At 37.2% G+C, this 17,339-nt stretch overlaps 3 protein-coding genes across 8 annotated transcripts in view; all 3 read right to left on the bottom strand.

The window, feature by feature from the left end:
- Nucleotides 1-210: 210 nt before the first annotated feature.
- Nucleotides 211-7,305, bottom strand: LOC311282168 (Fc receptor-like protein 5). Of its 2 annotated transcripts, none has more exons than XM_084395803.1 (11): nucleotides 7,166-7,305; nucleotides 7,049-7,075; nucleotides 6,052-6,378; nucleotides 4,970-5,257; nucleotides 3,946-4,215; nucleotides 2,563-2,835; nucleotides 1,855-1,956; nucleotides 1,737-1,761; nucleotides 1,574-1,646; nucleotides 902-970; nucleotides 211-605 (listed from the first exon to the last, which is right to left on the bottom strand). In XM_084395803.1, the coding sequence occupies exons 1-11, from the start codon at nucleotides 7,197-7,199 to the stop codon at nucleotides 549-551; spliced, it is 1,545 nt and encodes a 514-aa protein (XP_084251929.1). In that variant the 5' UTR covers nucleotides 7,200-7,305; the 3' UTR covers nucleotides 211-548. The 2 variants fall into 2 exon arrangements, with proteins under 2 accessions (XP_084251929.1, XP_084251928.1); XM_084395802.1 differs by having other exon boundaries at nucleotides 6,052-6,902; nucleotides 7,166-7,278.
- A 1,443-nt stretch (nucleotides 7,306-8,748) lies between these two features.
- On the bottom strand, nucleotides 8,749-16,543 carry LOC311282167 (Fc receptor-like protein 5). Of its 4 annotated transcripts, none has more exons than XM_084395799.1 (10): nucleotides 16,277-16,328; nucleotides 16,150-16,224; nucleotides 15,256-15,282; nucleotides 14,376-14,633; nucleotides 12,866-13,159; nucleotides 11,497-11,766; nucleotides 10,496-10,789; nucleotides 9,316-9,450; nucleotides 9,198-9,237; nucleotides 8,749-9,115 (listed from the first exon to the last, which is right to left on the bottom strand). In XM_084395799.1, exons 2-10 carry the CDS (start codon nucleotides 16,175-16,177, stop codon nucleotides 9,034-9,036), a joined length of 1,428 nt encoding a protein of 475 aa, XP_084251925.1. In that variant the 5' UTR covers nucleotides 16,178-16,224; nucleotides 16,277-16,328; the 3' UTR covers nucleotides 8,749-9,033. The 4 variants fall into 4 exon arrangements, with proteins under 4 accessions (XP_084251925.1, XP_084251926.1, XP_084251927.1 ...); XM_084395800.1 differs by having other exon boundaries at nucleotides 16,150-16,230; nucleotides 16,277-16,299; XM_084395801.1 differs by having other exon boundaries at nucleotides 8,749-9,112; nucleotides 16,150-16,543.
- Nucleotides 16,544-16,926: 383 nt separating this feature from the next.
- The window catches only part of tmc8 (transmembrane channel-like 8), a 19,063-nt gene continuing 18,650 nt past the window's right edge, over nucleotides 16,927-17,339 (bottom strand). For both annotated transcript variants that reach the window (XR_014625853.1, XM_084395127.1), the window contains exon 15: nucleotides 16,927-17,339. This exon is cut by the window's right edge and continues 841 nt beyond it. The gene's annotated coding sequence lies outside the window, so the exon portion shown is untranslated.

The following is a 17,339-nucleotide window of genomic DNA, read 5'->3' as shown; positions in this document are numbered from 1 at the left end:
TTCAAAAGAACCGATTCGCCAAAATGATTCGAACTTCTCGACGATGCTGCACAGAGTGAAAAACCAATAAGGTTAAAGTTATCACTAATCATTACGTTAGTTTAATGTTTAATAATAAACAGTTGAGTAGGATATTAACACACAATGGTGATGTTCACAGCTCCTCACAATCACACACACACATAAATAAAAGTGATCCAGTACATGGGCTACAAATCATCTGTTTTTTAATGTGTTATTAAAATGAACATTGTTGGGTTTATCAAAACATACACATTTTTTATTTATTTGTGATCTTCCCTCCACAAACCCACACAGACTCGTTTAATCTGACAGTAGACGCATTGTTGGCTGGTCTTCGCTTCTGATTGGTCAGTCATGTCGACCCATGAGTGCTTGTCTATTGTCTCGCTTTGAATAAACCTTTGTCTGAACAGAATAGTATGCGACAAATCAGTGAAGATACGCTTGTGTCTGTGGGAAACCAAACAGTCAGGCTTAACGGATTAAACTCCATGACATTAAACTCTTCAAGAATGTCTGTAGAATTATTTTGAGACAGCGTCTTCATACAGGAGAGTTTCATCCACAGATTCGTCTTCATCCTGTCAGACAGAACAAAATGAGCACAATCTTAGTCGAAGGGGAACGTTCTTAGAATGTTACTTATTTCAGAACGTTCAATCAAAAGTAACGTTTCAATAATGTTTGAAGAATGATAAAATGGAATGTTCTGTTAACGTTCAAAGAACCAAGAAGAAACATTTGAAAAACTGTTCAGAGATAGAAAAATATTCTTAGAACATCTTTTGTTAGCTGGGATTTTAATGAAACTACATCTGATTTGAGATTCTGCTTCAAATTCAGAAACTGTGATTCAATTAAAAATAATAAATAATACCTCAGCAGAATCACTCATTCTGTCAGCGAGAACGGCGTCTTCCTCATAACCCTCCAACATCTCCTTAAACTAAAGAACACACACACACACACACACACACACACACACACACACACACACACACACACACACACACTCTTTTACCTAGTGAGCTTCCTATCAAGACAGTATTATAAAGGCTACAAAGAGAAGAACGCAAATTATGCTCATTCTGTGTCCTTCATGGATCATGCAAACCCACCCAGAATGCATTGCGACTAACTCACTGAAACGATTAATCGCATCCAAAATAAAAGTTTGTGTTTACATAATATATGTGTGTGTACTGTGTATAATTATTTTGTATATATAAATACACATACATGCATGTTCAAGAATTTGTATTTATTTATATATAAAATAAATATATATATATATATATATATATATATAGCCTATATACACATGCAAATATTTCTTAAATATTCATACATGCATGTATGTGTATTAATATATACATAATAATTATAACCAGTACACACACATATATATGATATGTAAACACAAACTTTTATTTTGGATGTGATTAATCGCGATTAACACAGCCCTAGAGATTATAAATATACAAACAAATCTGATAATAGTCTATTTATGAACTAAAACATTAGCAGTGGTAAATGCATCCATCCTCACTGGATAATCATCATCCTCCTCTTCGTCTTCATGTTTCACAGCGATTTCCATTTTTCTGCGTTGTTCAACGAGTCTGGCAATAATAAGCACACACACAAAAGCTCAGTTGTATGTAATGCTAGATTTGTGAATTTGTCAAATTAAAAAAGAAAAGAAAACTCACAAGTATTTTCCTGAATATCTTCTTCCTGAGGAGACAAATTATATAATTAATAATCATCATTTGATTCATTCAAACAGTGGATCCAGTGGATAAATAATGAGCGACATGCTAAACTCACGCAGCACGACTCCATAAACACAGCAAACCATCACCGCCACATTCAGCAGAGCGAAACAGCCCAGAACCACCAGCACCACCGCCGGAGGGACGCTGTTCAGGACTGCACAGCAACAGGACAATATCAATGAACTATAATTCCATTGTGTCGTTCTTCAAACATTACGAAACGTCACGTTGAAATGTTTCTCTGACACTAGAAACATTTAAAAAATGTTCCATGAATGATGTTTTTTTGAGAACGTTATTAAAGACCAGATAGCGTTGAAGGAACGTTCTAATAATGTTATTCCCTGTTATAGTTATTTCATAGTCATTTAATAACCTTATTCTTTCTAAATATTTGTTAAAAAAATCACTAATTTAAGATCAATTAAATTCAATGTTATTTTAAATGAGTATATCATAAAGGAAAATTCTAAATGTGCATTTATATTTTTGATTTAGATTTTTTCATTTTTGTCAAAATTCAAATGATGTCACTTTATTCTTCGTAATGTCATGAACGAATGTAATGTTTTAGTGTGGTCAAATAGATTAATAGCATAAATATATATATATATATATAAAAATGTGTGTGTGTGTGTGTGTGTGTATGTACATGTACATGTGTGTATTTGGTGAGAGGCTTCATTTTCACCACAGGGAGACTTTAATTTAGCCTGATAATAAACTGATATAAAGCTGAGTGTGATATGTGGCTTCATACTCTCTTTATTGATCAGCATCTTGGCGCTGCGGATGCTGGTTCTGTTGTCGAACCTGTCCGAAGCTTCGCAGTGGTAAACCCCGGCGCTGTCTGGACCCACAGACAGAGACAGAGCCGAGTCTCCTCGGCCCTCCAGCCGGGTGCTGTTCAGAAACCAGCGGTAAAGTGGGGACGTTCCTCGCTCCACCTTACAGTGCAGAACCAGACTGACCACCTGGAAGTCCCATCCGGTGTGTGTGACGGGCGTCATCGTTACAGCGCCACCGACAGACTCTGTGTGTGAGAGGAACACATCTGTACATGCAGCTCTGAGTAGCACTGACAAAGGGTAAAGGAGTCGTTCACTGCAGAATTAATCTACTCTCCTCCACGTCATCCAAGATGTTCACGTTCTTTACATTTACATTTATTCATTTAGCTGACGCTTTTATCCAAAGCGACTTACAATTGCTATATATGTCAGAGGTCACACGCCTCTGGAGCAACTAGGGGTTAAGTGTCTTGCTCAGGGACACATTGGTGTCTCACAGTGGATTCGAACCCGGGTCTCTCACACCAAAGGCATGTGTCTTATCCATTGCGCCACACCACCACCACGTTCTCTTTCTTCAGTGGAAAAGAAATGAAGGTTTTTAAGGAAAACACTCCAGGATGTTCCTCCATATAGTGTCTTCAATGGGGTCCAACGGGTCGAAGGTCCAGATGTGAGTTTCAGTGCAGCTTCAAAGTCTTGACGCGATCCAGCCGAGGAATAAGAGTCTTATCTAGACAAACCAGTGGACATTTATAACAAATAAACATTTATATACTTTTATCCACTAATGCTGGTCTTGCACTCGCTGTGATGAAAGGTCACGCGTGTTCCGGGTCAGAAATGTAGAGTAGAGCGAAAAACTCTCATTTTCTCCTCCAACATCAAAATCGTCTGACATCGTTATTTTACCTCTTATTTATTTATTTGTAAATGGCGTCGTTGCACGTCTGCTTTGTAAACACTAGGTCTGTTCTTACACCTACATCACGCTTGACCTTTCAACCTGATTGCGTAATGTGTGTCGCATCACAGCGAGAGCAAGACCAGCATTAGTGGTTAAAAGTATATAAATGTTTATTTGTTATAAATGTCGGCTGGTTTGTCTAGATGAGACTCTTATTCCTCGGCTGGATCGTGTCGAGACTTTGAAGCTGCACTGAAACTCACATCTGGACCTTCGACCCGTTGGACCCCATTGAAGACACTATATGGAGGAACATCCTGGAGTGTTTTCCTCAAAAACCTTCATTTCTTTTCGACTGGAGAAAGAAAGACATGAACATCTTGGATGACGTGGAGGAGAGTAGATTAATTCAGAGGTGAACGAGTCCTGTAAGTGAGCTACACACCCACGGTCAGGTTTACTGGTTCACTCAGAACCCAGTTGCCCTCGTTGCTGGCGTTGCATCTCACATGACCCATGATCCGGTCCAGCTCGACCGGCACATGGAAGATTGCGCTGGTACTGTCGGCCATTTTCGTCTTGATGACGTCGGTGTCGTTCAACAGACTGAAAGTGATTGACGATCCTTTCAAAGACCGGCACGTGATGATGGCCTCAAAACCAGCGTCTTCACGCTTCACCACCTCGAGCGAGAGTTCAGGCTTCGACACGTACTCTACAACAATACAGATTTTTACTCCTTTAGATTGATCAAATGTGACATTTATAATGTTGCAAAAGATTCCATTTCAAATAAAAGCTGTTCTTTTGAACATTCCATTCATCAAAGAATCATGGAAAATAAAATGTGTCAGTTTTCAACATTGATAATAATCATAAATGGGTAACACTTTACAATAAGGTTCATCACTTAACATGAACTAAGAATGAACAATACTTCTACAGCATTTATTAATCTTAGTTAATATTAATTTCAACATTTACTAATGCGTTATTAAAATCAAAGGTTATATTAGACATTAGTTACTGCGCTGTGAACTAACATGAACACACAATGTACAGCTGGATTTTTATTAACTAACATTAACAAAGATTAATAAATACTGTAACAAATGTTTTGCTCATTGTTAGTTCATGTTAGTTAATACAGTAAACTAATGTTAACTAATGAACCTTATTGTCAAGTGTCACTCATAAGTGTTTCTTGATCATCAGATCATCATATTAGAGTGATTTCTGAAGGATCATGTGACACTGAAGACTGGAGTAATGATGATGAACATTCAGCTTTGATCACAGGAATAAATTACACTGTACTATATATTCACATAGAAAATAATATATCAAAATTTTACAGTATTTTTTGATCAAATAAACGCAGCCTTGGTGAGACTATTTTCTAAAAACAAACTTTTGAATGGTAGTGTGATACGATGATTAATCTGTTATATCCATTATAGTGATTGTACCTTTGACCTGCACAAATATGACATCACTGCTGGAGTTGAAGGTCGTCGTGTCATTGAATCGGTTTGATGCCACACACATATAATAGCCTGTGTTTTGCACAGAGAGCCGGTGTATAATCAGTGTGTCGTCAGTCCTGTCGTACCGCGTCTCAACCGGCCTTTCGTTCTGAAACCACTCGTAGGAGACGTACGTTCCTTTGCTCTTTTTGCACTGGAGGGTCAAAGTTTGTCCTTCCCACACGTTGTTACTGGCGGGATGAGCGATGATTCTCACGTCCTTCACTGGAACTGCAAAACAAACCACAAAAACACTGCAATTTGCTGCAGATGTTGATATTTATATGGACAAAAAGTAATGAAATTCTGATGAAATGCATATAAATATCAGTATCTGCCCATAATATGTCTTAGTAAGCTTAGTTTTATGATCTGTATTTTTAAAACATTATGCAATGCAATACAATGATGATTAAGAGATGAACAAATAATCATATTTGATACTCATGATTTTTCTAATAAATTACGTTTGATAATCACTAAACCTGCTTCAGTCCTTCTGAAATATTACTAACAATATCAAAGTTATTCTTGCGTTTACTTGATAAAATCTATGGAAGCTTGTTTCCGCCACAGAATAAAAAATGAAAAAGGTAATTACGACTTTTTATCTCACGATTGCGTGATATAAAGTCGCAACTCTGACTTTTTTTCTCGCAATTCTGACTTTATAACACGCAATTGGGAGATATAAAGTAATAATTGCATGATATAATGTCGCAATTGCATGTTATAAAGTCAGAATTGCAAGATTTAAACTCGCAGTTGTGAGATAAAAAGTCGCAATTATCTTTTAAACTGTTTTATTCTGTGGCGGAAACAAGCTTCCATAGAAATCAGTGTAGATTTGACAGCAGAAAGACTGGTGAAGCTCGAGCTGAAGGAGGACGTTTGTACACTTTTACTGGATAAAAGAGTCTAAACTCTCGATCAGACACAGAAGCACTGGAGGAGATTGAGTGGAAATATCATTTAGAGGTGTGTATCAAATATAATACAGTGGTTTTAAAGGGTTAATGAGTTACCAATGACTTTGAGGTCCAGGCCCTGACTGAACGAGCTCTGGATCTCTGTGTTATTGTGTCCGCTGGCCTTGCAGATGAGCCGACCGTCATGTTGTGTCTTAATAAGCACAGGAAAAGTGCCTATTTCTCCAGACAGAGAGGTGGACATAGCGATTATCTTCCCCGGGTTTGACTCTTCATAGAGCTCGTAATGGACAGGCAACGATGACGGTTTCCCAGGAATGTCGCAATAGAAATCCACAGTTGAACCTTCAACTAAGGTTTCAACTGATGCATCGGATGGACCAATCAGAACCGGTTCATCAAGCTTGTGCTCATCCAGAGCTCCTGGAACAGAGGAAAAGAGTCGAGAACACACACACACACACACACACACACTGCAAAAAACCCACACTCTCTTTTTTTTTTTGCAGTGCATCTTATTTAAAACACTTAAAAATATCAGACTGTCATTGCATTTGATGACAAGTTTGTTGGGTTTGAAATGATAAAGCAATAGATGTAGTGCTGAAGATGAAGACATTCAGTGTTTGTTTGTGGTTAGTGGATCATAATTGAGGCAATAATGCAATGAAGTTCATAATTAACTCTGTGAACAAACACATTCAAATTGATGCATTTTGTAGATGCTTTTATCCAAAGCTACTTGAATCGCATTCAGTATATATATACCGTAGTCGACGTTTGAAGTGGATCTAAAAAGTTCATCAAAGTTATCCTAAGACAAGAACGGGTATTGTTCAAACTTCATGTATAAATTTGATGAAAGGTTTTTATCCACTTCAAATGTTGACTACTGTATTTTTATCAGTTCATGCATTTCTTGGGAATCTAAACACGTGATCTTGGCACTTTTAGGGGGTATTAAACACATGCACACACACACACACACACACACACACACACACACACACACACACACACACACACACACACACTTAACCATAACTATCTATATAACCCCAGATAAAAATGGCAGGAAAAGAAAGCCACGTACCCGTCCTTGGATACAAGACAGAAATACCTGGTGGAAAAATATAAATACATAAATGAAAAGAGACGTCAACAGACACCACATGAAAACATCCATCAGATATGCACAAGTTTCCTCCACCTATGAGAATCAGTGAAACATGCATCGACTCCATCCTCGCTGAATATCCAGATCCAAACACCAGAGAATGATCTTTATATTAATGCAACATGTGAAAGCAAGTGAACACACACACACATGGTGAAGGACGTGTCTCACTTCAACTGAGCTGATGGGATCCACCCTAAACATGTGTTGAGCACAGATAGGGCAGATGCCAATGAAAACCACACAACAACGACGGAAGATTGTGGAGAACACATTGCATGAACATCTGAGATAAACTATGTACTAACTGCCCATAATATGATCATTATTCACCATCATGCTGCATTAATGCATATACATGTTGTTCTTTGATGCTAAAGACTGAAGGTTTGTAGTCTATATTGTTATTGCAATAATACGGCCTAAAGCCATGAAGCTCGGCCTCTTTAGATTCCTCATATGATCCACGATCAGCTCAGCAGTCACTTTGACTTCAGTCATAATGGTTTTTATAAAGGCTTTGCTGTACTGAAGTTCAGAAGGATGACATGAACATTTTCAGGACAGGAATATTATAAACCGTTCATCATGTCATGGGTCGTATCGAGCACATTCTTCCCAATGACACACATTCTGTTGAATTTAGTTCTAATATTTTTTTTTTCCATCTGAATGCACCAACAAAATCAATGGTGAAGACACCAAACAAGGAAGTCTTGGCATTGACAACACTTTGTATATTATGAAAGTTAGTATATGACCTCGAGTAAGTACCAACAGCACAACCTACTGGTGTAAAGTTGTAAATTAAGGTTAAATCCGATCATAAATACATTTATAGCGCTCCTATCATCCAATAATGGCAATACACTTTGAGATTAGTTAATTATGATTCAAAGTCTAGTCTAAACTCTCTATAATTCAAACAATTAATGACGTTTTGGCGCCCTTGGCGTTTTGGCGCGGTTTTCCAGTTACGCCGCCTCAGGTCAAACGACACGTTACGTGAACCGATCATCTGCTCCAGTACGAGAGTAGTAATAATAGCACGGAATAAACGTGAATAACACCAGAAGGTATGTTGAAAGATACAGAACCACTTACTGAAAGGAATCATATATCATGTAATTGCTCAGCCAGTGTTTTAAACGCGAAAATACGTCAATGTCATGTCGTCACATTTACCTCAGAAAAGACATTCATTGCCCACCAACGCGATATTTAATCAAATAATCTATTATTACTTGCTATTGATGTTTCATGATATTTCGTGAATTTTCGTGTCGTTTAAATGTGTACATTTTTACAACGATCTGGTGTAAAAACATAATTATATTAGGCCTACTATAAAACTGTTATGTGCAATATAAATGTTTACACTTGAGTGTCACCATCATCTAACATAGATATCTAACTGACAAGGTTCCCTGGTTTACAGCTTTAGTTAAGAGAGATTTGTTTACTGTAAGAAAAAAATAGACATACCTGAGATGCAATTTGCAAATGAATCGAATTGAGATCATAATAAACCGCATTAAGTCAAGAGCTTGTGAATCCAAGCCCTTGTTAAATCCAAGCCCTTGTTAAAAAAAAAATGACTCCCAATACTTTTTTTTGTAACAATATATTTCTTTACAGTGTTAGATTGTCATGATTCCTGCACTTATTTATTTATGTATTTATCTTATCTATTCATTAATTAATTATTAAAGCAAGTTCCATAGCAACATTTGGTAAATTAAACATTTACTTGGTATATAAAAGCCTTTCAATCTTAAAGATACGACACATTTACAACAAAAAGTTTAGCTCCAACCATAATTAAATACACCTGAACCAACTAATCAAGGTCTTCAGGATCACCAGAAACTATAGTGTGGTTGGAGCAGGTCTGGTCTGGTCTAGTCCGCAAAGTTCATGATGAATGTTTTCATTTCCACAGTTTCAGGTTTAAAGGAAACGTCAGCTGGAAAGTTCATTCTGCTGAGAAGAACAGAAGAGAGGTTAGATCCGTTCCTTACACAGCATCATATCCAAATGAAGCTTTTGAGAGACTAAAACTCACGGCATCGCATCAGACTGGATCGCATCAGACTGGATCGCATCTGAAGGAGAAAGGAGAAAGAAAAGCATGATAAAAACCTTGTGCCAAAAACACGATGAAACGAGTGGACTGAACTTACGGTTAATGCAACGTTTGCAGGAGTTATTTCTGCGCTTGGTGCTCCAGAACAGAAAACATGAGGCTCCTACGATCACCGTCGATAGAAAACCACAGAAAACTAACGCAATGACCTCCATGGGCGTCGCTGACAAATCTGTGCAAGAACATACGAAACCATCATCAACTTTCTTTAAAGTCACCATGAAATCAAAACGGACAATTTTTTAAAAGAAATATTGCAGTGTTTATTCTAAGGGTATGTTTACACGACAACGATACGCTTTTTTAAACGTTTTTCCTTTGAGTTTTCCGCGTACAGACGACGTCACTGTCAAAACGATCCTCATTCACACGGATCCACGAAAGTGATAAAAAACGCTGTATTCTGCTGCCAGGCCAGTAGATGGCGATGAAACTATAGACTGAACACGTAATACGCATGTGCATGACATCATCGTCTTCAGAAATTTGCATTTTTGTTGTTTACACGGAGACTTTTCGAAAACTTGCACTTTGAAACCCGTTTTCAAAACTTCAGGCACCAAAAACACCGTTGTCGTGTAAATGAACGGTCAAAACACATAGACAGTTTTACATTTTTAGTTGAAAGCGGTTTTGTGTAAACAGCCCCTAAATGATTGATCATTATTGTTTTAATAATCTTGAATCAGAATAAGTTCCTCTTGCAGCGTCTCTTCTCTGGTGACGAGGGCGGAGCAACCTGTCACTCACATGAGATCAGCCAATAGCAAACCACAACCATCCAATCAGCCAATCAATTCCCCACAGACACAATCAAGCCCCGCCCACATTTGTTCTTGGTCCAGAAGCATTTCACTCGGGCCAAACCACAACCATCAAAACAATTCCAGATATATTTCTTCCCTATAGTGCCGTATATCGAGTGAAACGGTTCTGGAACAAGAACAAATGTGGGCGGGGTTTGATTGTGTCTGTGATGAATTGATTGGCTGATTGGCTGGTTGTGGTTTGCTATTGGCTGATCTCATGTGAGTGACAGGTTGCCCCGCCCTCGTCATCAGAGAAGAAAAGAGATGCTGCAAGACAAACTTATTCTGATTCAAGATTATTAACACAATAATGATGATGTGCACCCATAAATCATTTACAATTCTAAAGAATTAGCGACTTTAACGTCTTTCTTGATGTTCACAGGACGGGACGAAGCACACGCTCACCTTTCTTCTGTATGAAGATGTCCTCGCTCTCCACCCAGATTGAGCTGTCGTTGAAACTGTCCCTCGCCCGGCAGCGGTAATAACCAGAGCTGATGTCCGTGAGGAATAAGATCCGTCCGTTCTGCATCATCGCGTGAGCGTCGCCCTCTGGTGGAAGGGAGGAACGGTTCAGAGACCAGGAGAACGTGGGAAACGTTCCTCTGTCGGGGAAGCATGTGAGTCGAGCCGCTGTCGTCACTGCATCGGCATCATGGAGGTATTTTACCATCACTCGCACAGCGCCACCTACTGGAACTAACAAAAACAGGTTAAGAAACACATTTAAAGGAAGAATAAGTCACTGGTTTTGGCAGGTTTGTGCCATCAAACCTCTAATAGATATTGAGATTTGATTGAGACACTTAAATAGTAAAGCTGTGATCAAAGCTGAATTTTCAGCATCATTACTCCAGTCTTCAGTGTCACATGATCCTTCAGAAATTATTCTAATATGAGGATTTTTGGAAAATAAGTTGCACCAGGTCAAAATTGCAATTAAAGTCCCCCTGTAGTCAATCATCACCAAATTGACATATTTAAAAAAAAAATCCTTGAAAATAAATTTCGTCGTGCCTTAAAATATCTTGAATGTAACTCGACACCCTTGCCTCATTTAGTATTCGCGGTTCTATGAATATGCAAATGAGCCCCGCCTCCACTCACTCACTCAGCTCAGAGATCCACTGGTTGACGATCACACGTTGATCTGATTGGTTACAAGGTAGTTTGTGACGTCAGAAACACCAGCGATTTCAAAGCGTGTGTTTGAGACTGTCTTTGGTTCACTGCAGTTTTAAGGAGGAAATACTCAGCAATGGTGTCGACTTATGAACTTACACATGCTTTGTCTTAAAGCACATTAAAAACACCACATACACACATAAACAACATTAAACGCTGGATTTTCACCACAGGGCGACTTCAATAATGTAATACCAGTAAATAATCCGAGACACACTCACCCACGTGTAAAGGCACAGGATCAGACAGAAGCTGCTGTGTTTCTGCCTGAGCTTTACATTGAGCCAATCCCGTATCTAGACCTAGAGAGACGGGCCGAACGGACCAGAACTCCAGTGAATCCACACGCTTCACATCCATTTCCAGTCCGTTCACCAGTAAACTGAACGTCACAGGCGGAGATCCACGCGCCAAACGACAGCTAATGTTGGCCATCAGGCTCGAGCCATTCCAGAAGACCGTGAATGACAGCTTAAGCGTCGAGATGTACTCTGAAAATCATAAAACATGAAACCGGTTCTGAAATAGGATGCTTTTTTTTTTGAGAAACAGGATATTGAACAAAAACAAATGTAGCATCTGCAAAAAATGCCCTTGAAACAAGCAAATGCACTTAAATCTGGGTAAAGTGAACTAAAATCAAGCAAAAACATCTGCCAGTGTGGCATTATTTACACTAATAAATGCTATTGGATCTTAAAACTAGACAAAAATGCTTAAAACTATGCAGATTTCACTTTTTATAAGCACTAAATAATAAGTAATTTTAGTGAAGATGGCATAAAAACTAGAATATTTAACCTTAAATTCAGCTTATTTAAATATTTTAAGATGCACAACCTGAAATTAGATGAACATTCTTAAAACAACCCAATAAATGAATCATTTTTGTACACTTTACTTAGATTTTAGTGCATCTTGCTTGTTTCAAGAAGGTAATTTCTTTTGCAGGGTAACAAAAAAAATTAAATCTTAATTAAGATTCTTGAAATTAGAATTTTTAGGGGTTGGTATTATTATTAAAATTAGCACAATAATTTAACTGAACATGCACAAATACTCACACTTTATAGCTGTCGCTTGTTTATGGTAAAATCTACCTCAAAATGAGCTCAAATTCACTTGCCACGACTGAAGAAGAGCAATTTTCTTAAATAAAGATTTATATTATAGTGTGCAGTGTATTTTATAAGACTTTTTGGTAACACTTTACAATAACGTTCATTAGTTAACATGAACTAATAATGAACTGCACATATGCAGCATTTATTAATCTTTGTTAATGTTACTTTCAACATTTACTAATACTTTATTACAATCTTGTGAACATTAGTTAATGCACTGTGAACTAACATGAACTAACAATGAATAGCTGGATTTTTATCAACTAACATTAACAAAGATTGACAAATACTGTAACAAATGCTCAGTTAGTTCATGTTAGTTAATACGTTAACTAATGAACCGTATTGTAAAGTGTTACCGACTTTTTATCTTTCCTGGCAAAAAAAAACATGTTTTCTAGAAATACGATTTTTTTACTTTCTTAGATTTAAATTTTTACAGTGTGATTTCTGTCAAATCTGTTACTTTTCACGACGACAGGGAGGTTTCGGCTGCTGGAGAATCTCGGGTTGTCCTCCATCATGTTCTGAGCTGTGCATGAGTATGTCCCAGCATGCCGTTCACTTGCAGCGTCCACCGTGAGAGCGTCTCCTGAGAGCCGATAGTGGTCTGATGAAGCTTTGACCTCTTGTTGGTCATGATACCATGTGAAGGACAGATGCGTTCCCTTCCTGACGAGACAGCGCAAGGTAAACGTCTGTCCTTCATACCGGACCGGGGGATCTGGGTCTGAGCTCAGACTGGCACCGCTGACTGGAGCTGACAGGGAGAACACAATAACACAGCTATATCTGTCAATCAAACACGGTCATCGTCACTCACAACCAGGGCGAGTACTGGTGACTAAAATAAAATATAAATGTTAGATGAAAAACTTTGACTAAACAACAATTTGAAATGTTGCCTTAAAATAAACAAAATAAAAAATGACACAAAAAATGTATTAAACTGATATTGTAACGGTCACCAGCTAGAGTGCCCTTGAGAGCCACCAGAGGGCACTCCACACCGGACTATCATATTCACTCACAGACTACATTTCCCATCCTGCATCTACCTGGACTGATTACTTCATACACCTGCACTGCACTGATTACACACACCTGCACCTCATTCACACACACATAAAAGCCACTTCCACACTCCACTTCTCTGCGAAGTATTGATTTGCCTTGGTGATCTTTTCTGAGCGTTTATCCCATGTTTTGTTTATCTGGTTTCTGATCTTGGACTGTTTCCTCTTTTGTTTGATTGTTATCTGCCTGGCCTGACTTGGACTGTTCTTGGACTTTTGATTATTGCTGCCTGCCCTGAATTCTGCCTGTTATTTGGATTACCCCTGCTGTTTCATCTACCTTGCTCTATCTGCCCTGTACGACCTTTCTTATTAAAAGCTGCAAATGGATCCTACTGAGTCCAGTGAATCATTACAGATATAGTAATAGTAAAAAAAAAAGATATACAAAAGCACAAATCAAAATTGCTAAAAATTAAACAAAAAACTTAACTGGAAATAAATAAGTTCTAAACTGAAACAAAAACACAATAAAATTTCAAAAAATTAAATAAAAATAAATTAAACCTAAATAGTAATATTTAAAAAAGAATGACTTAATAAAGTAATATATAAATATTAGATGAAAAACTTAAACTGAACAAAAATTAGAAATGTTGCCATAAAATAAAAAGTGACACAAAAAATAAATTAAACTGAAATAGTAATATATATATATATATATAAAGCGAATAAAAATACAAAAGCACAAAACAAAATTGCTACACATTAAACTAAAAACTTTACAAAATTACTAAAACTAATACAAATTAATATAAAATAAAAGCTCCTTCAGAATATTAATAACTAAAATACTTTAATAACACAATAGCAAAAGCACATTTCAAGTTTCTGACTTGTACTTAAAATAGATTTGAATTTCGTCATTTTTAATGTCAATAAAGTTCTGGTTTCACTCACTCACGACATGGAACTGGATGCTGTTGCTGGTTTGACCTTCAGTGACCCTGCAGTAGTACTTGCCCTCTGACCCCTCGGTGACCTGCAGGCGGAAGGTGACCTTGACGTTGTTTTCTGCTCTAAGAAGATCCCCCGTGTCCTTTCTGAGTTCAAAGGTCAGAGGTGAAGCCCAGCCTGGGACCTCGCAGTGAAACTGGACCTGAGACCTCAGATAAGCTTTACTGGGACCAGTCAGAACCGGTTTCAGACTCGACCCGCCTGCCGGACCACAAACACACCTCAGAATAACCAGAATAACACTTTACAATAAGGTCACATTAGTTATTAATCATGTTAGTCATTTATTAAATTAACGAGCGACACACTTGTTACAGCATTTGTTAAAGTTAGTTAATAAAAATGTGATTGTTCACTCAGATCCATTAAATAATATTAACTGAGACAACTTATGATTTTAATAATGTATAAATGTTGAAATTAACATACACAAGATTAATAAATGATGTAGAAGTGTTATGTTAATATATAGTTAATAAATGTAACCTTAGTGTAAAGTGTTATCAATTGATCATATTTTCCATAATGTATTTATTTCAATTGCTTAGGATGAGCATAAATGTGTTAATCGTGAAAATGTTATTGAATTTAAAAAGTATACATGTAGATTGGAGAGGTTTATAAATGTATAAACCTGGTTATTGTGCATTTAAAACATTTAGTTTATTAATACTAACACATGAAGTTGATCTATACGACTGATAAATATGCAGTTTATTAAACCGTTTATGTTAGAAATGTGCAGTTCAATTGAATGGAAATTGTATCTGCATATTTTATATTAAAGTAGAAGATTAGTGAAGTTAAGAATAAAAAGAAGTACCGGTTTCTGTCACAAACCCGAACAGAACTGAAACACAGAAGAAGAATGCAGTAAATGTGCGTTACAGATATAAAATACTGGATGACGTGTAATTTTCTGCTATTAAACTCAGATAAAACGGAGGTATTACGTATTGGTCCAAAAAACTGCCCACAAAACCTCTTACGATACAACTTTAACATCGTAGGATGTCCTGTTACTCTATCCTCTACAGTAAAAGACCTGGGTGTTATACTCGACCGCAACCTGTCTTTCGAAAATCATATTTCATATGTTACAAGAACAGCCTTTTTCCACCTTAGAAACATTGCTAAGTTACGTAACATGCTATCAGTTTCTGATGCAGAAAAGTTAGTTCATGCATTCATGACCTCGAGACTAGATTACTGTAATGCTTTATTAGCTGGTTGTCCTGCATCCTCAATAAACAAGCTACAGTTAGTCCAAAATGCAGCCGCTAGAGTTCTAACTAGGTCAAGAAAATATGATCATATAACACCGATTTTATCATCACTACATTGGTTACCTATTAAGTTCCGTATCAATTACAAAGTATTACTAATGACCTATAAAGCCCTAAATGGTTTAGCTCCTGGGTATTTAACGGATCTTCTACCGCCCTACAGTCCATCACGCTCCTTAAGATCACTAAATTCGAGGCTTCTGGTCATTCCTAGGATATCTAAGTCCACTAAAGGAGGGAGAGCGTTTTCACATTTAGCTCCTAAACTCTGGAATGGCCTTCCTGATATTGTCTGAGGCTCAGACTCCCAGTTTAAAACTAGAAAAACTGAAACACAGAAGAAGAATGCAGTAAATGTGCAGCGAGAGACTCTCTCTGAGAACAAAGCGTTTCATTAATGTGTTTCTGTCGCAGAAACATCAGGAACTCACCGGAGATTAACATGAGGAAACACTGCATCCTTCAGTCCGCTGATATCAAGACTGTGTGTGTGTGTGTGTGTGTGTGTGTGTGTGTGTGTGTGTGTGTGTGTGTGTGTGTGTGTGTGTGTGTGTGTGTTTGTAAAAGCATGTGTGTGGACTCTGTGTAAAAGCATATGTGTGTGTGTGTGTGTGTGTGTGTGTTTGTAAAAGCATATGTGTGTGGACTCTGTAAAAGCTTGTGTGTGTGTGTGTGTGTGGACTCTGTGTAAAAGCATGTGTGTGTGTGTGTGTGTGTGTGTGTGTGTGTGTTACTAACTGCATGTGTGTGTGTGTGTGTGTGTGTGTGTGTGTGCGGACTCTGTTACTGCGTGTGTGTGCGGACTCTGTTACTGCGTGTGTGTGTGTGTGTGTGTGTGTGTGTGCGGACTCTGTGTTACTGTGTGTGTGTGTGTGTGTGTGTTTGAGATATTCTCATCATGTGTTCATCAGAGATAACAAGCTTCATCTCGTCACTGAATTTCCACATTATGAGACACTTTTAAAGATTCTTAAAGAATAATTCCACTATTCGTAATAAAATAAAGATTAATTGAAATAAAATATAAAAACTAAGTTAGATGTCAAAGCAACACTTCAATTTTTTTTTTTTTTTTGTATAAGCTAAAGTAGTAAAATAACTAAAACTAAATACTAAAACTTAATAAAAACTATATAGACATTCATAAAATCCACAAACACTTTGACTAAAATGAAAACAGAAAAACAAATCGAAATATTGACCAAAACTATAAAGTATTTACTTTATTGAGAGAATACATTCACAAATCAACAAAAATGCAAAAACGTACAAACTAAAGCATAACAAAATGATTATGTGTGAATAATAATACTGACAAAGAGCTTTAAAAAGTACCACACAAAGTTTCTATAAATATCACAAACACACAGTTCTGACATTTAACTCTCCAGGAACAACGAATATAAACAACAAGACGAAAACAAATATATCATTGGAAGCAGAACAATTATTTTTACAGCTTTAAAATGATAAAAACATTGAATCCATCCTGATTTAAAGTGGTGAAAATCCAGCGTTTAATGTAGTTTATGTGTGTATGTGGTGTTTTTAATGTGCTTTAAGACAAAGCATGTGTAAGTTCATAAGTCGACACCATTGCTGAGTATTTCCTCCTTAAAAC

Source organism: Rutilus rutilus (assembly GCF_951802725.1).
Source record: "Rutilus rutilus genome assembly, chromosome: 22".
Taxonomy (NCBI): Eukaryota; Metazoa; Chordata; class Actinopteri; order Cypriniformes; family Leuciscidae; genus Rutilus; species Rutilus rutilus.
The sequence above is the reverse complement of the archived record's forward strand: the minus strand, read 5'-3'. Positions and strand labels throughout refer to the sequence as shown.

Bases quoted from the DNA above. Each gene is read 5' to 3' on its own strand.
- LOC311282167 (XM_084395798.1), bottom strand. From the start codon at position 16,177: ATGCAGTGTTTCCTCATGTTAATCTCCG. The intron at 11,767-12,865 runs GTAACAGATTTG...TATGATTTTCAG, and splicing joins CCTCCCTGTCGTCGTGAAAA to AGTACATCTCGACGCTTAAG. The intron at 10,790-11,496 runs GTGAGTGTGTCT...TGTTTTTGTTAG, and splicing joins TCCTGTGCCTTTACACGTGG to TTCCAGTAGGTGGCGCTGTG.
- LOC311282168 (XM_084395802.1), bottom strand. From the start codon at position 6,574: ATGTCTTCATCTTCAGCACTACATCTATTGCTTTATCATTTCAAACCC. The intron at 5,258-6,051 runs GTAACTCATTAA...TTTGTTTTGCAG, and splicing joins CCTGGACCTCAAAGTCATTG to TTCCAGTGAAGGACGTGAGA. The intron at 606-901 runs GTATTATTTATT...TCTGTCTGACAG, and splicing joins GAATGAGTGATTCTGCTGAG to GATGAAGACGAATCTGTGGA.